This window comes from Cynocephalus volans, chromosome 6, assembly GCF_027409185.1.
Source record: "Cynocephalus volans isolate mCynVol1 chromosome 6, mCynVol1.pri, whole genome shotgun sequence".
NCBI lineage: Eukaryota > Metazoa > Chordata > Mammalia > Dermoptera > Cynocephalidae > Cynocephalus > Cynocephalus volans.
In genome coordinates this window covers 1,775,699-1,802,034 of record NC_084465.1, presented here as the reverse complement: position 1 = coordinate 1,802,034, position 26,336 = coordinate 1,775,699, and the positions used below count along the sequence as shown (strand labels likewise).

The 26,336-nt window shown below is 53.5% G+C and overlaps 1 protein-coding gene across 1 annotated transcript; it reads left to right on the top strand.

Moving 5' to 3' along the window:
* The first annotated feature begins 2,680 nt into the window (after positions 1–2,680).
* On the top strand, positions 2,681–24,866 carry LOC134380122 (basic proline-rich protein-like). The gene is made up of 8 exons (XM_063099662.1): positions 2,681–3,074; positions 13,392–13,490; positions 15,875–15,931; positions 16,511–16,734; positions 18,409–18,555; positions 23,030–23,343; positions 23,417–24,198; positions 24,340–24,866. Exons 1-8 carry the CDS (start codon positions 2,681–2,683, stop codon positions 24,864–24,866), a joined length of 2,544 nt encoding a protein of 847 aa, XP_062955732.1.
* The last annotated feature ends 1,470 nt before the right edge of the window (positions 24,867–26,336 follow it).

Sequence of the window (26,336 nt, the reverse complement as noted above, 5' to 3'; positions counted from 1 at the left end):
GGGTGGCAGCACCCCGCACCTCCCTGATGGGCGCCCTGCCCTGTTGTCCTCTGTGAAGGTTGGGAGCCATCCTCAGTGGTCACACAGCAGAGGGCGACTCCTCAGGGCCGGGCCTGTCCCCTCCTATGCGCCAGCCTTGAGAATGTGTCTTCCTCTGCGGCCGCACGTATTCGACGCCATCTCTTTCTTGACGTTGCTTTACTTGCTCAAGGCCCAAGGAACACAACACGAGAATTCACAATGGAAATTACTATGCGCGTGGCAGAGTTCCCAGGCAGGTGGAGGGTCCCTTCACCCATCCCAGCCGCAGGCCTGCCAGAGCGGACATGCCTTGAGCTTGGGGTCCAGCCCAGAGCCTGCCCCCCAGGGAGAGGACTTTGGAGTTAAAGGAGACATTTATGATCTAGGGACCGCATTCTCCCCAACCCAGGAACCCACCTGGGGTGTGTACGACGTGTTTTAGGCTATCACTGCATCCCGAGCCTTATGCACAACCTGTCCTGGCAGGCGTTACTGCTCCTGCTGTGTTTGTGGCCAGTAGTACACTGCACTAAATGCCCGAAAATGAAAGGGAAGAATTTATTTTCAGAAACACAAATGTAGGCAATGTTGCTGTGCGGCTGTGACTAACCGTGTCTTCTCCAGAGCACCACACGCACGTCTTACATTGTTTCCTGAGTTGCGATCACTTTTCCTGTGTGCATGTCTTATCTCCTTCCTAGAGGCCTAAGAGGTAGAAAGACCCCAGGGCTTTAGTCGGTGCCCCTGGGGTTTCAGTCCTGCCCCTCCCGGCGTCCCATTTATTGGACAGAGATTTAGAAAAATAAATAAACAAAACACGCAGTTTCCCAAGTGCCCAGGACACATGGGAAGGCCCAGTCTGGCTGCCGGCACCTGGAGGCAGAACCCCACAGGGACCCTTGACTCCAGGAAGGGGACGAGGTGAGGTGGCGCACTCACACCGGCCACGGCCTCCACCCGCCTGCACCACAGTGCCAACCTTGACGATGCACTGCAATGCCGCACCTCCCGCCGGCCACCTGCAGGCCCTTCTCTACCCCCCACTCACTCCCTTCCCAGATTCTGCGCACCCTCTTCTAGTTCTAGCCAGGAGAGGACTCCCTTGCTCTGCAGAGCCGACCGGTGGTTTTCTAGTGAGTCTGCACTGGGTGTTAGTTTGCCAGGGCTGGAGTGACAAAGTGCCACATGCCGGTGGCCTAAACAATAGAAGCTTATTCCTCACGTCCTAGAGGCTGGAAGTTCTGAGATCAAGGCGTGGGCAAGGGTTGAGGCTCTCTCCCTGGCTCACAGATGCCACGCTCTCCCTGTGTCCTAACATGGCTGTCCCTCTGTGTGTTTGCACCCCGATCTCTTCTGATAAGGATACCAGTCGTGTTGGATTAGGGCCCACCCATATGACCTCATCTTAACTAATGACATCTGCAACAACCCTGTATCCAAATAAGGTCACGTAAAGTCCTGGGGTTTAGGATTTCAACATATGGATTTGGGGGGATGCTTGGTTAGGTTCGTCAGCCCCTCTGCAGTCCCACACGTTTCTGTTTCTAGATGAGGAAACCCGGGCTGTAGAGAGAAGAAAGATCTTGCCAAGGCCGCACAGGCTGTAGCTGGCAGGTCGTGGATTCCCCTCTGCGGATGGCAAAGTGATGGGCCCGAAGACGTCACTGCCCTGTTTCCTGGAATCTGCGAGCACGTCACATGACGTGGAAACGGGGAATTAGGGTTGCTCCCTGCTGACCTGCAGATGAGATGGTCCTGGGTTACCTGGAAAGTTGGGGGATGAACCCAGAAACAGGTCCCTGGTACAGCCCAGGGGAGGTGACAGGCAGTGCAGGGCGTGGGGTCACACTGGGGCAGGGGACGCTCAGGAGGGCCTGTGCAGATGGGGGTCTGTCTCACTCAGACCTTGAGGGGCTGCAGTCAGGGGTAAAGCCGGAGAGTCCCCAGGAGTGGCTCCCCACGGCCGTGTTGCAGACCTGCTGGCGGGGGACACAGACCGGCCTGGAGCCACGGCGCCACACGCAGGCAGCGCCCCTGGGCCCCCGGCAGCCTCGAGCCCTGTCCTGGCCCCTGGACTGACCGGGGTACGGTATCCGCTCCCTTTGCACACCCATCGGGGCGTGCAGCTCCGTGAACTCTCGCGCCGTGCAGGCAGGCGGCAGCGCCACGAGCCCCGGCGTGGCCACCATCCTGAGGGACAGCGCGGCCTCCTCCTGCATGTTCCCTTTACATGGGGGCTAATGCGGCGGTCACCTCCGCGCCCGACTCTGCCGACGCTGTCCTCGCGCAGCTGCCGCCGAGGTCACCTGTCCCTCGAGGTCGCTGCCCCTGCGCGTGGGGACCTCCTGCCGCGGGGAGGGGGTGGAGGTCGCGGACGGAGGGCCGTCTGTCACCGCGGGTCCTCGGTGTGGTCGTGGCGCACGGACCCCTCAGAGCCCCCTGCGACCAGATCGCCCGTCGTTCCTGGCTTGGCGCTTGTGGGGGGCGGGGCTCGGGGGCGGGGTCGCGGGGGCGGGGTCGTGGGGGTCGTGGGGGCATGGCGTGGGGTCGCGGGGGCGGGGTCGTGGGGGCATGGCGTGGGGTCGCAGGGGCGGGGTCGTGGGGGTCGTGGGGGCATGGCGTGGGGTCGCGGGGGCGGGGTCGTGGGGGTCGTGGGGGCATGGCGTGGGGGTCGTGGGGGCATGGCGTGGGGGCGCGGGGTCGGGGTCGTGGGGGCAGCCGGGCCGCCTGCGCTGCCCAGCCTCGGTGCAGCCCCTGTCACCCGCCCTGCGACCGCGGCAGGACGGCTCCTTGGCTGCAGCCGCACGTGCCCAGCGCCCCTTCCAGACGCTTCCGAGGGCGCCGCGCGTGCGCAGCCCCGCGGCTCGTCGGTGCTGGTGCCGTCGCTGTCCCCCCGCCTCAGGCACAGGTGACCAGCGTGAGGCCAGCGCGTGCCCGAATCGGGGCAGGGCAGCAGGGTGTGGTCTGTGCTCAGAAGCTTCTAGAAATTGTGATGGTGCCCCGTGTGCCCCCGATTGTCCCCGACCTCCCTCCCCCACTCACTCCGTACCTAGGTCCGCTCTGTCCTCTGCAAGTCCTCGCACCGCTGTCGTCTGTCCGTCCGTCCGTCCTTCTTTCTCTCCCAGCTCCCGCTTATGAGTGGGGACAAAACAATACTCCACATGATGTTTAAGAAGAAAAGACGCGCCGCGTGTGAGGCCTTGACGGTAATTAACAAGCAAGCACGAGTAGAACGATAAAAAATTATATTTGTTGGGAAAAAAGAAGCTTCTAGAAGGACGAGGGGGTCAGCCTCGAGGGACGGCAGGAGCGGGGTGAAGGCGGCCGGGGACGGGACGGCCGCGGTCCCCAGGGAGACGAGGCCCTGTGGGGGGCAGGGGCCGTGCTGACCCCGTGCTCGGGGCCCCTGGGAGCTGTGGGTGCCGCCAGTGCGGCTGTCCCCAGGAGCTGTCCCCCGGAGCTGTGGCCTCCGCCCTTCCCACCCAGGGTGCCAGCCGCGGGGCACCTGCCGGGCGCTTGCTCCTTCCCAGCCAGTCAGACGTCAGGGACCGAGGCTCTCTACCAAGGGCAGAGCTGGGAGGACACAGTCCTAAGGGCTGATTTAGGGAATTTGAGATGAAGGTGACCAGTTCATTAGTGAAGCCATCAGGGTCTCTATCCCTGGGGAGAAGAATCCAGGTCACCAGGAGCCCCCGTGAGGAAGGTGGGACGGAGCAGCGGGGCCTGGTCCTGCTGTGTGTGTCTAGGCCGAGGGGCCTGCACTGCTCTTACGGCTGCCCCCAAAGTTCATATGATAAAGCCCTGGGCCTCAGGGGGGCTGTATTTGGAGATGGGCCTTTAGAGAGGTAATTAGGGTAAAATGAGGTCGCTAGGGTGGGCCCTAATCCACTGTGACTGGTGTCCTTATAAGAAGAGATCAGGACACACGTACAGAGGGACGACCATGTGAGGACGAGCCAAGGAGAGAGGCCTGGGAGGAACCAGCCCTGTGACACCTTGGTCCTGGGCTTCCAGCCTCAGAGCTGGGAGACACCGAGCGTCTGTGGTTCAAGGCCAGCCTGCGGTGCTCTGTTGTGGCGGCAGAGCCCACTCACACTGCAGGGTGGGGGGCAGGGTCTGGGGCCGGCTGGGGCTGAGGCCGGGAGCAGCTGGGGTGGGGCTGGGGTGGGAGGCAGGGCTGTCGGGGGAGGAAATTGATTTTTTTCTTTGTCTGGGCTTTTTCTTGGTGTGTAAGCCCTGAGACCCTAGGGATGGCGGGGAAGAGAGATTTGAGTAGTTTTAGTTATTTACAGTTTTCTTTTTAAAAGCTGAAGCTGTTCAATGACTTGCTCTAGATTCTGCTGTTTCTTAAATGGAAAATTAAAGGGAAATAAAAGTGTGGAAAAAAAAGAAAACCAACAACAAACGCCCTTCCACAAAAACCCCAAGCTAGTGTTGTGGGAAGGAAGCTTCTCGTCCCACCCGTGCCCTCCTGAGACGTGGCCTGCATTGAGGTCGGGTGGGGCTCCAAGACCACTGGCATCGGGCAGCTGGCACTTACTGCTCTCAGGGCACAACCACTGAAACATCGGCCTGCCCCAGGCCCACGCGGATCCCTGTCCTCACACAAAGAACTCAGCTCTGCCCAGGGGGTGGGGAAGGCTGCCTGACTTAGAGGGGATGCCTGGCCAGGTCTTCTTTGTCCAAAGTGTTCATTTTCCAAGATTTCACTTTTAGTATCAGGAAGACTCCAGAGTGAGCACTCTGTTCCTGAGGCCACTGGGGGCTGCAGAGGTTGTGGCAGGAGGGCTGCGGAAGCACCCCTCAGCCCACTGGGACCTTGCTGAGTGCGGTGTCACCCAGCGTGCCCTGATTGGCCCCGCCTGTGGCTGGAGGTGTCCTTGTGGGGTAGGGCCTCAGAAGAACCTCCCCTTCACACCCCACACCCCGCCCCCCCGGTTGTGAACTGAATGTTTGTGTCCCCCCAAATTTATATATTGAAGCCCGGACCCCCAGTGTGGTGTAGCAGGGAGTGGGGCCTTTGGGAGGTGATGAGCTTAGGTGAGGTCGGGAGGATGGGTGCCTCATGATGGGATCAGTGTCCCGAGAAGAAGAGACTAGTGTGCGCGTGCACTCTGTCTGTCTGCCATCCGAAGACACAGAGGGAGGGTGGCCGTCTGCAAACCAGGGAGAGGGCCCTCACCAGGAACCAAGTTTTCTGGCACTTCAATCTTGAACTTCCAGTTTCCAGACTGTGAGAGAGAAACTTGTGTTGTTTGAACGCAGTCTGTGGCGTGTTGTTACGGCTGCCTGAGCTGACCAAGACACCCTTGGTTTTGGTGTGTACTGCAAAGGTCTGTAGACAAATCCAAGGGCATGTTGATCCTTGGTGCTGGATGCACATCAGGTTGGCTTTTGAATATATCTCTGTGTAGCTTAAGCTCTGTTTCCCCACTTAGGGGTCTGTACTAGGTATTTCCATTCAACAGATTGTGAAGCTCAAGCTGCAGAACATTTCTCTCGGAAGACTGCCAAGGACAGGGACCCTCTCCGGGGGTGTTACAGCATCCCTCCCTGGCCCTCAGCTCTGTGACACCAGGTGTTTGGTATTTATGTATATATAAATATATCTTTATATATACACACAAATAAATGTATATATATTTTGCTTTTTTCTAGAAAGGTTTTGAAACTTCTGGTTTAATCTGACCCTTTTGCTGTGATGGTGATCCAGTCTTCAATCATGAAAGTCAATCATTAGACTCACTAGAGTCCGCATGACTGGAGTTTCTGGCCCCCAGCACAGGGGACACGTGGTGGACTCGGCCAGGGCTGTCCTGTTCTACACTCACCACCCTCTCTCTGTGACTGGCTTTTTTCACTGAGCGTGATGTCCTCAAGCTTCATCCGTGTTGTCACACGAGTCAGGATTTCCTTCCTTTAAAAGGCTGAATAATATTCCATTGTATGTATACACCACATTTTGTCTACCATCCATCTGTTGACATGTGGGTCACTTCCACCTTTTTGGCTATTGTGAATAATGCTGCTGTGAGCGTGGGTGTAGAAAACTCTCTTCAAGTCCCTGTTTTTGGTTCTTTTGTCTATATAGGCAGAAGTGGAATTGCTGGATCATATGGTAATTCTGTGTTTAATGCTTTGAGGACCTGCCCCACCACAGTGTTTTCCAGCTGCACAGTTTCACACACCCACAGCAATGTGTGAGAGTTCTGATTTCTCCACATCTCACCAGCACTTATTATTTTCTGGTTTTTTTTTAATAGTAGCCATCCTAATGGGTAGAAGGTGGTGTCTCATTGTGGTTATGATTTGCATTTCCTTAATGACTGATGGTGTCGAGCATCTTTTCATGTGTTTATTTGCCATTTGTGTGTCTTCCTTGGAGAAATGTCTGTTCAGATCTTCAGCCCATTTTTAAGTTGGTTCATTTCTCTTTTTGTTATTGAATTGTAAAAGTTCTTTATATATTCTAGATACAAGTTCTTTAGATGATAGATGATTTGCAAGTATTTTCTCCCATTCTGTAGATTATCTTTGCATTTTTTTGATAATGCCCTTTGAAGCACAAAGTTTAAATTTGTTTTTCTTTTAAAATCAACTTTATTGAGGTAACAATTTGTATAAAATGGAATACATCCATTTGAAGTTTGGTGAATTTTGACAGATGTATACAGCTGTAGAACCACTTCCTCAATCAAGATACAAAACATTTCCATGACCCATAAAAGCCCCTCCTCTTTGAAGGCAGTTCTACCCCCACCCCCAGTCCTAGGCAACCATGGTTCCACTTTTCTGTCACCATAGATGAGTTTTGCCCTTTCTAGAATTTCTGTAGATGGAATGATATGTAGGGAATCTTCCTCTCCACTTTTGAAGGTTCACTAGAAAAAACTTCCTCTCCACTCCTGAAGGTTCACTAAAAAATCAATTGATAAACACAGATTAATACAAAGAAGGCACACAATTTTATTTTAATGTGCTGGGAGGGGCAATACATGGGGGGATTGCAAGAGAGTGATTTTCCTCAAGTTTTAAATTTTGATGGAGTATAATTTATTATTATTTTTTCTATTGTTGCTTATGCCTTTGGTGTCATATCAAATAATTCTTTGTCAAATGTAAGGTCATGAAGATTTACTTTAACTTTTACATCTAGGTCTTTCACTCATTTTGAGTTAATTCTCATATATGGTGTGAGGTAGGGGTCCACCTTCATTCTTTTGCATGTGGGTATCCAGTTGTCCAGCATCATTTGTTGAAAGACTACTGAATGAATGGTTTTGGCACCCTTATTGGAAATCAGTTATCAGTAGATTTAAGGTCTTATTTTTGGACTCTCAATTCTATTCCATGCTGAAGTCAATACCAAGCTGTCTTCATTACTGTTGCTTTGTAATAGGTTTTGCAATCAGGAAGTGTGAGTCTTCCAAATTTGTTCTCCTTTTCTGAGATTGTTTTGGCTCTTCTGGGTTTCCTGCAATTCCATGTGATTTCAAAATCAGCTTCTAAATTTCCACAAAGATGTCAGTTGGGGTTCTGATGGAGATTGTATTGAATCTGTAGACCAGTTTGGGGAGCATGCCATTGTAACCATGTCAAGTCTTCGCATCCATGAACATGGGATGTATTTCTGTTTATTATTATTAAATCTTCTACACTATTATTATTATTTAGACTTTTAAAAAATTTTTAAATAATGTTTTTAGTTTTCAGAGTAAAGTTTTGCACTTATTTTGTTAAGTTATTGCTAAGTATTTTATTTTTGATACTATTGTGAATGAAATTTTATTAATTTAATTTTGTGATCACACATTGCAAGTGTATAGAAATGTAACCGATTTTCGTATATTGATCTTGTATTATGCTATCTTGCCAAATTCATTATTAGTTCTAATAGTTTTTTGGAGGATTCCTTTGGATTTTTTATGTATTAGATCATGTCATCTGCAAATAGAATTTTACATCTTCCTTTCCAATCTATATACCTTTTATTTCTTTTTCTTGCCAGATTTCCCTGGTTAGAACCAGTGTAATATTCTATAGTAGTGGTGAGAACAGACATCCATGTCTTGTTCCTGATCTTTGGAGGAAACCTTTCAGTATTTCACCATTAAGTGTGATTTTAGCCATGGGGTTTCTGTATATGCTCCTTGTCAGGTTGAGGAAGTTCACTTCCATTTCTATTTTTTTTTAAGTGTTTTTATGATGAAAAGGTGTTGAATTTTTTCACATGCTTTTTTTTTTTTTTTACATGTATTGAGATCATTATGTGATTTTTGTTTTGTTATTCTGTTGATATGGGTATTACCTTTATTGATTTTTGGATGCTAAACCAACCTTGCATTTCTGGGATAAGCCTCATATGTTTATGGTTTATAATTCTTTTTATATGTTGCTGGATTTTTTTGCTAGTATTTTGTTGAGGGCTTTTGTGTCCATATTGTTAAGAGATATTGGCCTGTACTTTTCTTGCGATGTCTTTGTCTGGTTTTGGTATCAGAGTAATATTGGTCTCATAAAATGCCACATACTCTTAAAAAACAAAACAAAACAGAACAAGACAACCTTCCAATCTATCATTTAATGAAGTGCTCTAGAATTTTGCTATGTGCCAGCAGTGAATTTTCTAGTACTGCAGTTACTAGAATCTTTGGCCACATTTCATCAACTTTTTGGCTTTAAGATTTAATTAGTAAATTAGTTTTGCCTTTTCTAAAGGTTTCCAAAGTACATTTAGACTAAAATATTGAAACGTTGACCATCGTAGGTGGCTATGTTTCCCCTCACATCAGTAAGACAATTAATGAATCAGTGGGTCCCTGACATTTTGGAGACTTCACATGGCCTCCACTGACCCTCCTCTGCAAATTCCAGGGTTGACAGAACTCTGACTACTCCCCCAACTTTTGGAGACTTCTGCAAAGTGAAGTTCCTTCTGCAGCTTCGCTGGGCTTTCTGCTTTGTGCCCCTTGTGCTGGTGTTAGCACAGTAGCCCCACCTTGGCTGAGCACCTGCTCTTTTGAGGCATCTTGCACCTGTGAAGTCACTTCATCTTCATGCAGACTCGTGCAGCGAGCTCTTTCGCTGCTCCATCTCAGACGAGGAAACTGAGGCTCTGAGAGGGAAAGCGATTGCCCTAAAGTCCCACAGCTGGTGGCTGTCAAAGCAGAGAGTCCACTGTTAAGACTGTGGTCCCGGGGCTGGCACGTCCCTGATGCCATGTGCCTGGAGCTGCGGGCTCGTGGAGGGAGGCTCGGCAGCTCCTGTTAAAATCTACACCTCAGCGGAGGGTGAAGGGTGGAGGGTGCAGGGGCGGCCCTGGCTGCAGGGGACCAGCCCGGGCCTTTGTTCCCGTCCTGAGCAGCCAGGAGGGAGATCGTGTCACTTAGGAAGGGAAGAGGCTCGGGAGCTGGTTAAACTCGCTCTGGCGATTTGTCCTCTAATCAAAACCATTTCAGTCTGTGGCTCCGAGTCCTGATTGCGCCTCTCCAGCGGGTGCCCTGTTTCCGTGCCTTGTCCCTGATTTCTTTTATTTAAATCTCCTCTTTGCTGATTTCTGGGTCAGGGAGTCTGAGGCTCATTCTTGCTTAAATTGGGCCTGGCAGTTCTGTGTCTGGTGTGAGATTTTCCCTGGAGGGTAAGCGATGGAAGTGTCCTGCCTTCTAGAGGGGACTGCACCCCCCGGATGGCGTTCGCCTGACTCTCCAGGCACCCTGCGCCCCGGGTGCAGGGGACCAGCCTGGGCCATTCTTCTTGACCTCTCTTGAACCTTAGCCCCCCACAGGTCCTAGGGTTAAGGGTCATTTTCGCAGCTTCCCTCTGCTGGAGAGGACTGAAGACTCGGCTCCCCCTCGTGCACCCTGGAAGCTCGCAGAGAAGGTGGTGGAAGGTCGTCCAGGCGGCTCACCGCGGGCGCGGCCTGGGTTGCTGTGTGAGTCACAGCCGTCTGTCCATCTTTGGAGGACATACTTGCGGGGTCGTCTGTCCTGACGCGACCAAGGCTTTTTCCTGTCCTCCCAGTGTCAGCTTTGGATTGGAAAGACAGAGAAGGAAGGGGAGGGAAGAGATGAGAGAGAGAATGCAGCGTTGACCAGGGATGGCTAGTTCCTTCTTTGTGCCTTTGAAGGGAGAGAGATCAGTGTCTGCATGGAGCGGGGCCGGCGAGGGTCACTTCCTTCCGCTCCACGTCTTTCTGGAAGGAGATGCAGCCCCTCCTCCGGGGTCGTCACCTCCACCTGCCCTCCAGTGGCGACCACCGCCCAAGCCTGCAAGGGAGGCCGCGAGGCCCTGTGGATTTGATGAGGCCAGTGGAGGAGATGGAGGCACATGGGGTCCCCAACCCTCTGTCAGGAGCCACTGCGGGCCCTTGTCCCTGCGAGCACCGCTGATCTTGTGCCCAGGTTCCCAGTCCTCCTTCTGGAAATCCTGCTATCTGTGCAGAACCTTTTACGTCAGCTCCTGCCTTCGCATGATAATCTCAATGGCTTTCTGATGGAGGAGGGTTTCCTAAACCCCAGCCCTTCCTAATGGCACATTTCCCCCATACTGCAAACGCTCATCTAAGAAAAGTCGTAAAATACAGGAAAGTTTAAAGAAGACGGTAGAAGCATCAGTCACCTCGTCTGCTGCAGACAAGTGCTGTAAGCCTCTGCAGCGCTCCCTCCCGTCCTCTGCTTGCAGCATGCTTGTGCATGCACACACTTCATTAGAAGCAGACGTAACATCCTCATCTGGACACAGTTTTGGATTCTGCCTTTCCGCTGAGTAATATATGTTGTGGACATTTTTGCACAACATTAAACCCTTTTCAAGACGTCATTTAAATAGCTACAGGGCTTTCCATTGTTGGGAGGTACTGTGACGTGTTTCACTGTTCTCTGTGGTTAGAACCTGACATGGAAAATGCTTCCAAGCACAGCCAACCCTTGTGCAAACACGTTTCTAAGATATGGAGCTATTTTATGATCTGCCAACAAACGCTGGTGAGCCTATGCCATGCTGGGCCTATCTCAGGCCACAGGCCAGGGAAACAGTCGTCTTTGGGCACTAGACAGTCAGTAGATGGAGAATCAAACCCTCGTGTGTGCACACGTGTGTGCATGCGTGCTTGTGTGTGCACATGTGTGGTGTGTGCTGTGTGTGCCTGAGGTCAGAACCAGAACCAGACGCAGGACGGGATGTGCAGACTGTGGTGGCTGGCCTCTCCCAGGAAGGCCTGGTGGTCGGAGGCTCAGTGGTCATGAAGGTTCTGGGGTTGACGGGTAGCTGGGGCCTGGCAGGGGTCCCAGCAAGGGCTGACATTGCCTTAGCCTTCTGCCATGATCACAAAAAGCCCATTGAAGTTACCCAAAGGGGACCCTAGAGAGCTCCTCTGAGGACGGAGGCCAATGGGTGTGGGCTGTATCCTGGCCTCAGCTGCCTCCTGCAACCGCTCATTGGTGGAGAAAGACAGATTGGGCAGCACTTGTGTTTACGTAAAATCTGCAGTTTTCTATTTTCTCTCACCTTCGTGGAGGGCATGGTGGTGACTTTTGCACAGGGCAGTTTTGAGTGTCATGGTTCACCCCTTCTGGAGAGCTGTGGCCGTCTTTGAAGATTCATATTTTCCTTATTTTCCTAAACTGAGTGTGTTGGCGTTCTCTCTTCACTGCGATGACTTGATAGTGACAGGTGGCTGGTGAGGAATTATGTGCCAGCTTGATGTTTAGGTGTTTTTTTTTGTTTTTTAAGGGAACCTATATTGTAATGAAAAAGAAATGCACAGTTATTTAAAATAGCAGGTATCTTTTGGCTCCTACTACAAACTTTTGTCAATATCAGAGGAAGACAAATGCATTAACTTAAGTTTTGTGGCCCTGGCGGCTCCTGAGGTGGCTGCGCACTGTTGCTCGGAAGGGGCCAGGCTGGGTCCAGCCAAGGACAAGCCGCAGGCGCGGCTCCTGCTCCACCCCGTGTCGTGGTGTCCACGTGAGCCCCAGAGACGCTGTGTTGTCTGAACAAAAGGTCGTAGATGTCATGCACAAAATCTTCCCTTTGTGGCTAATTTCGGAGGAAGTGAGGCGAGAACCGCGTTCTGGGCTCGCCGGTGTCCCTGCAGCCTCGTGTTCCTGCTGCGAGGACTGTGCTTTGGTTGTGTGTGTGTTGGCGGCGTCTGCGCGCGCTTCTTTAGAAAAGCGTGGTGAGCTTCGAGGAGCCCAGGAGTGTGAGAGTGGCTTTAAAATATGCATCATTGCCGAGGGTGACGCTTTTGTGTGACTGTAGGGGAAACCACCCATTTCAAACCAAGAAAAAAGGTAACGCCTATTCTTCAGAGAAGAGGTAATTTTTCCAGTGACATCAGAAGAACTGCCAGTAAGAATATGAGAGATGGGACCCTCTCTCACAACATTGCTTTACAGAAGGTTTGGAAGGCGGCCAGCCCCTCCTGGCTGTGACACGGCGGGTGGCGGGGGTGACCAGCAGGCCGCGTGTGCCTCTCTGCGCCTGGCAGCCTGCCTGCGCTCCTGCTGGTTTGTGCAGCTCAGCAAAGCTCAAAACAGGACAGGGGACCCCAAGAAACAGTTCGAAGCACCCATAAAAATGTCCTCATCTCTGCTCTGGTCACCTAGGCCCTACGTGCCTGAGAATGGGACGTGGGGGCTCAGGTGGGAGGTGGGCGTCTGAACCAACGCGCTCTCCACTTTTCTGGAGGATGAACACGGAGGATTTGCCGTGGGTTTATTCCAGCCTCTGCCCACGCCTGTGGGAAGCGTTCACACAGGCGCCCTCATAGACGGCGGGCACTTGCGGCGTGTTGGCTGATGAGGTGGCATCTTGGAAACCTTCACGTGGCCTGGGTAGTGAATTGAATGTCCCCTCCAAACTCAATGGAGCTTGAATTGTGTCCCCCAAGTTTTATGTATTAGAAACTTAGCTCCTGTTGTGACTGTTCGGAGGGTGGGAAATCCTATTATGGTTATTGAAAGGTGGAGCCTTGAAGAGGACATTGGATTAATAATGGTGGTCAGGGGCGGTTCTAAGGACTTTAGAAGGAGAGCACTTGAGAAGTTCTCTCTCTCTGCTCTGCCATTTTCTGCCACATGAGACCCCTGGGTCACTGTCGCCACCACCAAGGCCGTCACCAAATGTGTTCTCAGGACTTTCTCTGGACTTTGGACTTCTCAGTCTCTGAAACTGTAAGCAATAGATTTCATTTTCTCACAAATCACCCAGTCCCAGGTATTTTGTTATAAGCAACAGAAACGGACTAATGCAGTATGGAGACGTTAAAGGCTCTAGCCATAGTGGACAGGAAATCATCTTAATACCTTCATGTTAAAGCAAGAAAGAGAGGAGTGTGGGTGTGATCTGTTGGAGGCTCTGGGCCGCAGGACTCAACAGCCAAACTGAAATGCAGGCGGACACGGTGCGTGGGACCCTCAAGCTCAGGGCTGAGCTCGGGGCTGTGCGCTTCGTCACTGCTGCTGCCGGTAAAACAAACGCTTTTGCTTTCTGAGGAGCCAGTACAGACAGAATGGCCTAAGTGCAGCTATTATTGCTCCATTGAGAGGAGGTCAGAGACGAGACCGTCACTGCTGCGGAGGAGGGATCTCTCTAAAGGACAGAACAGACCCCAGACTGTTTCAAAGACAAGGCTCACACCCTCCCTACCGCTGAAGTGTCGGTGGCTTTAGCGGGGTTTCGGTGGCTCCCACCCGTGGGTTTTCTGTAGTCGCAAGCGGAGCACGAAACACATATGCTCGTGTTGCTACCAGCCTCGTCTAGGCAGACTGGTCAGGGTTAAGTGGGTCCTCGACTTGGAGGCGAGGCTACGGAGCGGTGAAGGTGCGTCAGCAGAGTTCTGAAGCTGGATTGTGACACTGATGATGGAAAGGGAGGGTTAAAATAAGCCGTTTTCACACAACTGGTCCCTTGAGCGCCAACGCAGACTCCCTCTGCTGGTACAGCAGCCAGGCCTTGTCAAAACCTATGTTATTTTGGTAAAAAATACTTGCTAGAGAGATAATATTTTAAATTTAGTAAATGATGCTTTGTGTTCACATACACCGGATAAACGTGTAGCTACTGCTGCTCTTTGTAAGCACCAGGACCTGCCTCTTGCTTCAGCTAATATGTTATGTTTCAGATTCACCTCCTCGAGCCTGAACCCATGTTCCTCCTTCCCACCCCGTCCCTGTCCCCACCCCATTCCTACCCCAAGCCCACCCCATCCCCTCCCCATCCCATCCCTATCCCCACCCCCTCCCCACCCCACCCAAGTCCACCCCATCCCCCCCAAGTCCACCCCACCCCACCCCACCCCCAAGCCCACCCCATCCCCATCCCACCCCCAAGTCCACCCCATCCCCCCAAAGTCTATCCCATCCCCACCCCACCCCCAAGCCCACCCCATCCCCATCCCACCCCCAAGTCCACCCCATCCCCCCCAAAGTCTATCCCATCCCCACCCCACCCCCAAGTCCACCCCATCCCACCCCCAAGTCCACCCCATCCCCCCCAAGTCCACCCCATCCCACCCCAAGTCCACCCCATCCCCCCCAAGTCCACCCCACCCCACCCCACCCCCAAGCCCACCCCATCCCCATCCCACCCCCAAGTCCACCCCATCCCCCCCAAAGTCTATCCCATCCCCACCCCACCCCCAAGTCCACCCCATCCCCCCCCAAGTCCACCCCATCCCACCCCAAGTCCACCCCATCCCCCCCAAGTCCACCCCACCCCCAAGTCCACCCCACCCCCAAGTCCACCCCATCCCCAAGTCCACCTCATTCCTACCCCATCCCCACCCCATCCCCACCCCCTCCCCACCCCCAAGTCCACCCCCTCCCCACCCCACCCCCAAGTCCACCCCACCCCCAAGTCCACCCCATCCCCAAGTCCACCCCACCCCCAAGTCCACCTCATTCCTACCCCCTCCCCACCCCATCCCCACCCCCTCCCCACCCCATCCCCACCCCCTCCCCACCCCATCCCCAAGTCCACCCCACCCCCAAGTCCACCTCATTCCTACCCCCTCCCCACCCCATCCCCACCCCCTCCCCACCCCATCCCCACCCCCTCCCCACCCCATCCCCAAGTCCACCCCATCCCCAAGTCCACCTCATTCCTACCCCCTCCCCACCCCATCCCCACCCCCTCCCCACCCTATCCCCAAGTCCATCCCCACCCCCTCCCCACCCTATCCCCAAGCCTGCCGGTCCCCACCGAGTCCACATAACAGTTCATGAAAAGACGGGCACATGGGTGGAGTGGGCGTCACCGCACCTCCGTTCCTGTGTTGTCCCCACTGGCTGGGCAGCTGTGGACGGCCCCTGATTGGCTCCCCGCGTTGCTATGACTCTGTTGCTAGGATCAGGGCATCTCCAGCCCTGCAGGAAGCATGTCATGAATTATGGATGGCTGATTTCTCCGAGAGGCCTGATCTGTAATGCAGATGAGATCGAAGTCCCCCTTTCTTGTGGTTTCTTAAGGAAAAAAACCAAAAAACAAACCCAGTTTAAATCTGAAGCTGGTGTCTGCGACAAGCCCAGGTGCCACCAGTAGTGACTGTTGCCCACCAAGTGAATTCTCATGCAAAGAGAGGGCCAGGGTCAGTGTCTGCCGTCTGTTCTGGAAAAGCCCGTTGGATTTTCACTGAGCCTGTGACCTTTTGGGGGCAATCTCTTTTTTTGTGATCAGAAACACAATGGGATGTAAACACCAGGAGTGGCATTTTCTAAATACGAGGCACTTTTCCTCTGGGCCGCAGTGCCAGGGGCTTGGAGGGCTCAAGTGTCCAGCTGGCCCAGCGGTTGGGGTCCCTCTCTCCTTCCCTCCTCTCCAACCTGAGCATGACCCAGAACTTCGTCTGCAGAGCGCAAGCAGCGCAAGCCTCCTGACTCTCCAGCCCGCGCTAGGTTCTGCCCGCCGAGTGAGTGCTGCTGTTGCGTGCGTGCTGTCCATTCACACGATGGCCTCGTGGCCACACAACTGGCCAGACCGGAGGGGACAGAGGGGCATAGAAGGCTGGGTTCCCCCTCTGCCCTTCCTGCCCTCCCCTTCTATTACCCGTGGGCAGATGTCCACGGACGGTGGGGTCAGAGGGGAATCTTTGCTGGGTCCCCCTTGGCACCAAGTGACTGAGCAGGGTGCTTCCCTGTGGGAATGACGGCTGTATCTGGAGCCACGTTGTGCTTAATAAAGAAGGGACGCCCAGCCCTAGGGACAGGCGAGCCGCGGGGTAAATGCCAGCAGGGTGTGTGTGAAGCTAGACTGCCCGTTCTGCCAGCCTTACCTGACGTAAGCCCCCTGGGGACACTGCTGGACGGCTCGAGCACTCGGGCGGCAGGCTCTACAAACATCGCCTGCCACGCTCCCCGCCTGCCACGGCTCCTCTCAAAGAGCTAGAGACGCCGCAGACACTAGTGGGCACTCAGACTCTGACCGAAACACCCGCGCGACTTGGAGACACCAGCAGCCTTTCACTTGACGACAGGATGAGTCACGACAGGCCGGCCTTGCGACCCGCGAGGGCTGAAGGTGAAGGGCACGGTTCCTGCGGAGGCGCCCCGCTCCTGTCGCGAGCTGCCGTCGGAAATGCCTGTCGTCACCTGCTCCGCCAGCGGCCCCTCGCCACCCTGGGAGGCCCCCAAGGACGAAGAGAGGAGGAAGTGGAGAAAAAGAACCTCATTTCAAAGAGGCAAAGTGGTTGTACTAGAAGATCGGAAAAGCAGCGTAGGTGAAAATCACATCTGTCGCCCCACGTTCCAATGTTACTGAGCGGTGGCTGGGCCAGGCCGAGGGACTTCAGAGACACAGGACGCTGAAGTAATGGATTAGTGCAATAATCCACCGGTGCTCCTCCCAGAACATGGTGTATTGGTCTAAAGTCTGAATCTTTGTTTTTATTGAGGGTTAGATCTTCTCAAGGGGAGGTTTTCTTTTTAGAGTCTTGGGATGATTTTATTGAGGAGCCGCGGGTCACCGCTTCTGTTGGATGTCATGTACAGAAAGCAATGATCGGTAATGGTGATTGTCTTTGAAATTAAAAGGTAGGGAAACAGGGCAAAGCCCGGGGACGTGGATTTCTCTCCAGCTCCTACCTATAGAGAGATGTGAAAGTGGAGAGAAGTAATTGGACAAAAGCAGGCAAAATGCCAGATAATGGAGGCTCGCTGCTGCAGGGTGACTTTCTTTCTCTGGCTTGAGTTATTTCCCAGTTTCCTTCATTATTCTGCGTGTGTGGACACAGCCTTGGCTGCCCCACCGAGAAGTGGGGACAGCCGCAGCGACAGCGGGCCGGGGGTTAGATCAACGCGAAAATGTTCTGTTCTGGAACTTGTCATGCAGGCAAGGCTTGTAGGAAAGTGATGTTCTTGAAAAATATGTTTCGTGCCATATAGTTTCTTTTAGTGAAAACGATTAGACAGAAAACAGACAAGCAAAAGCCAAGGAAAATGCAACTAGGACACCAAATCCCCCCGTCTGCAGTGAGATGGCCCTCCAGTGACGTGGGACAAAGGCGCGAGAGCCTCTGCTCCGTGCGTGTTGACACAGACGAGCACTGCTCCACACAGGATGCCGTGCACTATTTGGGAGGCGTGTCTGACTCTCGCTTGTGGCTGGGCCTCCCGTATTTCACTGGGCAACCTGCTTGTTGGGGCCATTAGGCAGCTCCCTGTGAGGGTGTGGTGTTTGTGGGGCCTGCGAGGCTGCCATGGTCAAGAGGGTTCTAGGACAGTGGGAGGGGGTGGCCAGACTGCGCAGCCCAAGGACTTGGACGGTGGCAGGAGGCTAGAGCTAAGCCAGTTGACACGGGTCCCCGGGACTTGGATCTGGGTCCCTCCCACGTCCCTGCTGCCCCAGCTCTTGGGTTACGGGCTCCACAGAGGTAACGCTCTCAATGGATGTGAGAAAGGAGACTGGAGCGCTCCAGAGGAACCTGCGGGGCTGGCCGCGCTGCTGGTTAGCCTGGGCAGCTCGCTCGCATCTCCCTAGCAACGCCCAGACTTTGGTGCATGGATTTTCCCAGAAAGAGTGAATGTTTCTTTCCTGTGACATTTGTGTGTACTTCAGTGACGTCCAGGGGGGTTCCTAGGATTTTTTTATTTTTTATGAAGAATTGCTGACATCCCAGAAATGTCATTTCGGCACTGCAGCATCAGTGACTCACCTTCTGGGCACCTCGTGGCTCGGACAAAAGGAGGAGAAGCAAAAACGAGGACGGAGGGAGCTCAGGTCTGGCTGGTGACGTACACTTGAGCTTGTTAGTGGGAGGCAGAGGTGAAATGATCATCTCAGGTTCAATTACTGATGCCATCGAGATCCCTGCCATCCCCCCACACGGCTGACAGTCACACGGGAGATAACCCACCTGTTAAATTCTCACTGCGTTGATGGAACCTCAAGGCGCGGAGCGAGCAGGTGCCCGAGCGCAAGGCAGTGCCCTCTGCCCTGCCACCTGTGCCCTTTGCACCTGCGGCCGAGGACGCCGTGCATCCTGTGGGAAGACCTTCACCACGCTTCTTCCAGGAGCACGCAGGGGGCCAGACAAAGGCCAGGAGCTGGCATCTGTCTCTGAGTGTCTGGAAAGACTCACACTGTCCCTGAAGGAACCGCGAGGTCCGTTTGCAAGGCTTGCTGTGAGCACCTCTAAGGAGAGGAGTCTGCTGGCAGGAGGGAACCCAGACTGGGCTTTTGTTGTGGCAGATACAGCATAAAGTCGAAATGTGTACTGGAGAGGGTGCGGCAGTTTGCGTGATTATTCCCTCTGCGCCAGAGCGATGGGCAGTGTGAATTCTGCAGAAGCATCCATGTGCTGAGGTCGAGGTGAACCTGGGACTTCTCACAGGCACACAGTGCTCCGGCCCTTGCTCACCTATCTGGACGCACGTGCTGGGGCCCCTCTGCACAGGTAGCCCTGGCCCGACACTGGCTGTCCCCACCACCTGCCCCCCACCCCAGTCCTCGTGCACATGACTTTCCTCAGCTGGAGCCTCTTCTGTTTTTACCTTGTCCACCTGTGAACTCTTATTCCCACGGTGAGACTCAGTGCTGGGGACACGTGCCGAGCCCACCCCTTGGTGTTCGCATGGAACCAGGACGTGCTCCTGGACAGACCCCTGAGCGTGGCACTGGCCTTGGACCGCACCCGCCCATGTGCCTTGCTCTGGCGGCGGGTTCAGTGACGGGAGCACCGCTGAGATGTGGGATCATTCCTTCCAGGCAGGCGGTGGGTAGGCGCGTTATTTGCATGTTTTATCGAATCCTCCCGACATCCGTGTTGCCATTTCAGATGAGGAAGTGGAGGAACGACGGGGGGAGATGACCTGCCCAAGGTCACAGCTCCTTTCCTGTTGGCTCCACCAGAGGGCAGCCCGAGGACACTCAGGTGCCCTCTGGAGCGTGAATGAGGTGGCACGGAAATGGGAGGCCTGATTCCTGATGCTAAAATGTCTGATATAAAAGGAAAAAAAGGAATCTGAAGTCCAAAGTCCCAGCCTTGGCCTTTCCTCCCGGGTGACGACGGGGGCCTCCGTCCCCTAACACGGGGACAATTGTGGAATGGTCTCCTCTGCCTGGGACCCAGGCACAGGTGCTCTGTGAAGGTAAGGTGCCACACGTTCCCGCCTTTGGAAGCTTTGGTCCTGCCCAGGCTGCCCGCACCTGCGGGGACTTCCTACTCCAAAGAGGACCCTCCTGAGGGCAGGGGCTGGGAGGGTCGGCGAGGCCCGGCTGTCGAGGGAGTCAGACATGCCTTGTCTCCCTGGTTCAAATATGTAAAAATCGATTTTTCTGATTATTACACAGTTCATTCTCATTGTAAAAGTTTGAAATAGAAAAACAAGCAAAATGATCCCTCATCCTGCAATCCCACCTGCAGCCCAGACAGAGGAGCTACCCAGGCCGCCCGACCCTGGTCCACCTTCCTCTGTGCTCAGGAGACAGCCCTGATCATTGGTGCTTAACACCGTGGACTTATCCCGTGTCATCGGCCTCTCTGTAGACACGATTTTAATAGGCTGTAGAAGGGGCACACCATAATTTTGAAGAAAGACTTGCCTTATTTATTATATACGTAGCTTGTTTCCAGTGTTTAATTTCACATAAAATTAGAGTTTAAAGGACTTTAATATTTCAAGGCTTTTGATATCTATTACAGAATTTTGTTTTCCTAGAATATTGCACCAATTTATCCCTCCACCAGCAAACCCGAGTGCCTTTCCTGTCCCACACGTGGGTCAGCACTGCACAACCTCAGTATAAAAACAAACTTACCCCAAAGCACGACCCCCACAAACTTTCGCTGATTTGATAGGTAGAAAGTGACATCTCATCGATGTTTTAATTTGCATTGCTTTTATTATTATCAAGATTGGAAATTATCATACGTTCATTAAACATATTTATTAATGTCATTTGCCCTTATCAATTTTGGTCTAGGTTCTTTTTTCTTTTTTACTACAATGTGAGTTCTTTATACATGATAAATATATATTCTATGGCGCATTTATTGCAAGCATTCTCCCCACCTCCCTGTATTAGTCCATTTCTGTTGCTTATAACATAAATACCTGAACTGAGTAACTTATAAGACAATGAAATTTATTGCTTACAGTTTCAGAGGCTGGGAAGTCCAATGTCCAGGGAACACAGCTGGTGAGGGTCTTGGTGGTGGCAACAGTGACCCAGGGGTCTCACGTGGCGGAAAACGGTGCAGCAGAGAGAGACTAACCTCTCGTGCGCTTCTTTTAAAGCCCTCAGATCTGTGCCCTTGGCCACCATTATTAATCCATTCACTACTGCAGGGTCCTACAGTCTAGTCACCTCCCCAAGGCCCCACCTTTCAACACTGTAGTAGGATTTCCCACTCTCTTTGCACTGTCAAAGTGGGGACCAAGCCTCCAACATGTTAAACTTTGGGGGGACACGGTTCAATCCATAATGCACCCATTGTTTTTCTTTTCATGTGGCTCAGTTCTGAGTGCTGCCGCGTGCTGTTCAGGGCCAGATCCTCACATGTGCGGCCCAGCGGCTGCAGCTTTACTGGGTCACTTTCTAGGCTCTTCTGTGCTTCCCCTGGGCATCCCGTCCTCAGTCTTCCGTCCAGAGCCGGGCCTGGTCCCCTGTGCCCTGTTGTGGCTTCACACGGCTCATGCGTCAGGGGCAGGAGGACACAGACAGAACCCCGGGGTGCTCCACCCGCCTGGGACTGCAGCTCCCTGACTGGAGCTCCCTCCAATCAGCAGGTTCTGGGGCACTGTGGTCTGGGGTGTGAGAAAACAGACAAGGAAAAAAGAGCAAAAAGAGAAGCAGGGGCCTCCCCACCCACTCTGAGCATCAGGAGACCTCTGTCCTGGTGCTTTACAGAACAGAAGACCTTCCTTCCATGTGAATGCCCATTTCAGGTTCTGGGCTTTGTCAGGAAGAAACTGGTGGAAAAACATCATAAACTCACTGCTGGTCAATCCTGGTCTTCCCGCTCTGCTCTCTGCAGTGGTTGCTGCTCTGTGCACTCTGTACAGGCCCTGCAGCTGCGCTCAGGGGACGGACGGGGCGTGCTCGTGCCGTCCTCCCTGACCTCTAGGAATTCCCCTTTGCTTCTCACCTATTTGGGCTTGGCCCTGGACTTATCTTGGCAAGCTGCTGTCCTTGCAGCTGGTGGCTTTCCCGGGTGCCCAGGCAGAAGCATGTCCATGCAGCATCAGCAGGAGAGGATCCCCTGTCAGAGCGGTCAGCTGTGCTGCCACACCCCAGGCCCCTGGTCTGCTCCATCTCTGGGCACAGCTGAGGAACGTGGAGGAATGCAGGACGGTGGGGATCCTGTCCCCAAAGACTGGAGGAAGATTCAGTCAAGGGCAGCGTCTCCATGCTGTGCTGGTCTCCGTCTCACACCTCACTCCGCCTCACTCCTGAATGACAGCTGAGCTGAAAACGTGACTCTGGGCTGACGGTTGTCGTGTCTCACCCTTTACTCTCTCAAGGCTTAAGTGCTTGTTGTGGAGGAGTCTGTTGTGCGTGTCATAGTTCCTCCTTCGGTGGTAATCTGTGCTTTTCTGGACAGTTTTAAGACCTTTTTTTTTGTCTTTGGTGTTTTCGAGTTTTACTGTGATGGGTCTAGATGAACATTTACAGAGTTTTCTCCTGATCAGGAATCTGAAGACCGTGTCCTTAAACAATTCTGGCAAAATCTAAGCCATTATTTGCTGAGATGCTGCCTCTGCCTCCTTCTTTCTTTTTTTCCCTTTTGAAATTCCAGTTAGATGTTGTGTTGGTCAAGGACGAGTCCAGAAATGAGTTATTTTACAGAGAAGAGATAATTAAAGGAATTGTTACTGAATATTAACTCCCCACCAAACCCCTACCTCCAAAGCAAAAAGGGAACAGCACGAAGGTATCATGCAGGTGGCAGCTGCAGGGAGAAGCTGTCCCCCCCGGGCTGCAGGAGCCAAGAGGACTTAGATGCCCAGGAGCCTGGAGGAAACCCCATGCTGGAGGGCAAGGCTGGTGTTCGCTGCCCTCCCGGAGGGCGCAGGGGCAGGTCTGGAGAGTGTGGAAGGCTGCTGCACAACAGCCAATGCTGCCCTGGCAGGAAAAGAAAGCCCAGCAGGAAGAACGCGAGTCTCATGCCCTGCGGGCCATGCCTTCTCCCTCCAGTGCCATCCATAGGGCCTGACAGCAGCGGGCACAGCAAACACAGTTTGAAGCCCAGTCCACCCACAGCAAGGCAGAGAAGGCAGCAGTGAATCCAGCACAGCAGGTCAACACCAGGTGCAGACACGGCCCTCCTCCCCTCCTCCTCTCCCTCCTCCTCCTCTTCCTCCTCTTCCTCCTCCTCCTCCTCCCCCTCCACTTCCTCCTCCTCCTGCTCCACCTCCTCCTGCTCCTCCTCCTCCTCTTCCTCCTCCTCCTCCTTCCCCTCCTCTTCCTCCTCCTGCTTTTCCTCCTGCTCCTCCTCTTACTCCCTCCTCCTCCTCCTTCCCCTCCTGCCCCTCTTCTTCCTCCTCCTCCTTCCCCTCCACTTCCTCCTCCTCCTGCTCCTCCTCCTCCTCTTCCTCCTCCTCCTTCCCCTCCACTTCCTCCTCCTCCTGCTCCTCCTCCTCTTCCTCCTCCTCCTTCCCCTCCACTTCCTCCTCCTGCTCCTCCTCCTCCTCCTCCTTCCCCTCCACTTCCTCCTCCTGCTCCTCCTCCTCCTACTCCTCTTCCTCCTCCTCTTGCTCCTCCTCCTCTTCCTCCTCCTCCTTCCCCTCCACTTCCTCCTCCTTCTCCTCTTCCTCCTCTTCCTCCTCCTCCTCCTCCCCCTCCACTTCCTCCTCCTCCTGCTCCACCTCCTCCTGCTCCTCCTCCTCCTCTTCCTCCTCCTCCTCCTTCCCCTCCTCTTCCTCCTCCTGCTTTTCCTCCTGCTCCTCCTCTTACTCCCTCCTCCTCCTCCTTCCCCTCCTGCCCCTCTTCTTCCTCCTCCTCCTTCCCCTCCACTTCCTCCTCCTCCTGCTCCTCCTCCTCCTCTTCCTCCTCCTCCTTCCCCTCCACTTCCTCCTCCTCCTGCTCCTCCTCCTCCTCTTCCTCCTCCTCCTTCCCCTCCACTTCCTCCTCCTGCTCCTCCTCCTCCTCCTCCTTCCCCTCCACTTCCTCCTCCTGCTCCTCCTCCTCCTACTCCTCTTCCTCCTCCTCTTGCTCCTCCTCCTCTTCCTCCTCCTCCTTCCCCTCCACTTCCTCCTCCTTCTCCTCTTCCTCCTCTTCCTCCTCCTCCTTCCCCTCCACTTCCTCCTCCTGCTCCTCCTCCTCCTACTCCTCTTCCTCCTCCTCTTGCTCCTCCTCCTCTTCCTCCTCCTCCTTCCCTTCCACTTCCTCCTCCTGCTCCTCCTCTTCCTCCTCCTCCTTCCCCTCCACTTCCTCTTCATCCCGCTCCTCCTCCTCCTCTTCCTCCTCCTCCTTCCCCTCCACTTCCTCCTCCTCCTCCTCCTGCTCCTCCTCCTCCTGCTCCTCCTCTTCCTCCTCCTCTTCCTCCTCCTTCCCCTCTACTTCCTCCTCCTCCTGCTTCTCCTCTTCCTCCTCCTCTTCCTCCTCCTCTTCCTCCTCCTCCTCCTGCTCCTCCTCCTCCTCTTCCTCCTCCTCCTTCCCCTCCACTTCCTCCTCCTCCTCCTCCTCCTACTCCTCTTCCTCCTCCTCTTGCTCCTCCTCCTCCTCCTTCCCCTCCACTTCCTCCTCCTGCTCCTCCTCCTCCTACTCCTCTTCCTCCTCCTCTTGCTCCTCCTCCTCTTCCTCCTCCTTCCCCTCCACTTCCTCCTCCTGCTCCTCCTCTTCCTCCTCCTCCTTCCCCTCCACTTCCTCTTCATCCCGCTCCTCCTCCTCCTCTTCCTCCTCCTCCTGCTCCTCCTTCTCCTCTTCCTCCTCCTCCTTCCCCTCCACTTCCTCCTCCTCCTCCTCCTGCTCCTCCTCCTCCTGCTCCTCCTCTTCCTCCTCCTCCTTCCCCTCTACTTCCTCCTCCTCCTGCTCCTCCTCCTCTTCCTCCTCCTCTTCCTCCTCCTCTTCCTCCTCCTCCTCCTCCTGCTCCTCCTCCTCCTTCCCCTCCACTTCCTCCTCCTCCTACTCCTCCTCTTCCTCCTCCTCCTTCCCCTCCACTTCCTCCTCCTCCTGCTCCTCCTCTTCTTCCTTCTCCTCTTCCTCCTCCTCCTTCCCCTCCTGCTCCTCCTCTTCCTCCTCCTCCTGCTCCTCCTCCTCTTCCTCCTCCTCCTCCTTCCCCTCCTCTTCCTCCTCCTCCTCTTCCTCCTTCCCCTCCTGCTCCTCCTCTTCTTCCTGCTCCTCCTCTTCTTCCTCCTCCTCCTTCCCCTCCTCTTCCTCCTCTTGGTCTTGCTATCAGCCAGTAGGAGTCCATTTAGCCCCAGAATATCGCTATCTCTTGCCTTCCTTTAGGTGTAAACAGCTCGGTCCAATCTAGCCTCTCTCTAGTTTTGTGTGTAGTAATGTTAACTACAGCTGTCTGCATCTTCTCAAGTCCTACTCTCTCCCCATAGAAGGAGTCCTTTCCTCCTTTCTTTACATTTCCCCCATTTTAAATTTTATTCATTTATTTGCATTCTTTTCCTCCAATTTTTTATTTTCGGAAGATGGCGCAGCTGCAGTAAAGTTGCAGAACGGTAGAGTGGACGTCTCTGCAGCCTCACTTAATGGACTGTCCCTGCCTTGCCACTCATGTCTGACTTTTTTCTCTCTCGTGTGTGTGCGTGTGCATGTGCGTTCACTTATATACGTGGACTTTTTTACTGGCTAAATCATTTGAAAATGAGAAGCAGCCTTTCTGACACTTCTGAATACTTTAGTGTGTATCTCCTACAAACAAAGACAAACACCCGTGGAATCACGATAAACCTACATGTGCGGGAAATTTAGCGTTGTCATAATACCGTTATTTAATTTACAGCCATATTCAAAGTTCTGCAATTATCTCAGTAATTCCCCTTGTGGCTCTTTTTAAATCAAAGATTCAATCAACCTGCATTAGTTTTCATATCTCCTCGGTTTCCTTTTTTCTTCTAGAACAGGCTCTTAGGCTTTTATTTTTCTGCCTTGTGTGACATTGACATTTTTGAAACCTGAGCCAGTGGTTTCATTGGATGTCCCTCAAATTGGGCTTGTCTGACCTGCTGCTCATCCTTCACGGGCCCAGGCCTTTTTCTCTGCCCCCTGGAGGGTCACCGAGGCCCACGGCTCCAGCACAGAGCAGCACAGCGGTGCAGCCACGCACGGTGCGTCTTGTCTCCATGTTTCAGCCTCTCTCTCTCCACCTCTGGGAGCGTCGCTCACTTTGTTCGTACTTTAGCAGATCGTATTAAACAATTCTGTATTGTTCAAACAAATTTCTAGGCATTTGTTAGACAGCTTTTCAGAATCTCTAGCTTTTTATATTTTCACAGAAATGGCAATTGTACTGTTAGTTTTATGAACCTCTCTTTTGTAAGTCACATTTGTGAGGGTTGGGAACAGGAGAACTGGGTCCCACCCAAGCTCTGCCTTGTGCCCGGATAAGCCTTTGGACATCTGGGCCCTGAGTCAGCGTCTGCGCGGCTCTCATGCAGTGCGTGACTCAGTGAGATAAGTCTGCACAGGCCACTCTGAGTCAATTTATAGACGGATGTCCAGACATGAGAGAGAGCAATAGGTCGACAGAAAGTGTGGGGCCTGGATTCAATCTTGGTACAGTGGCTCCAAGGACACTTGGGATGTGGGGGGAGAACAGAGATCCACGTTCTAGGAGAACAGAGACCCCACATTGCAGGAGAGTGAGAGATCCATGTTGTAGGAGAGTAAGAGATCCCACGTTCTAGGGCAACAGAGAT

Bases quoted from the DNA above. Each gene is read 5' to 3' on its own strand.
- LOC134380122 (XM_063099662.1), top strand. From the start codon at position 2,681: ATGGCGTGGGGGTCGTGGGGGCATGGCGTGGGGGCGCGGGGTCGGGGT. The intron at 23,344-23,416 runs TCCTCCTCTTCC...CCTCCTCTTACT, and splicing joins CCACCTCCTCCTGCTCCTCC to CCCTCCTCCTCCTCCTTCCC. The intron at 24,199-24,339 runs TTCCTCCTCCTG...CTCTTCATCCCG, and splicing joins TCCTCCTCCTTCCCCTCCAC to CTCCTCCTCCTCCTCTTCCT.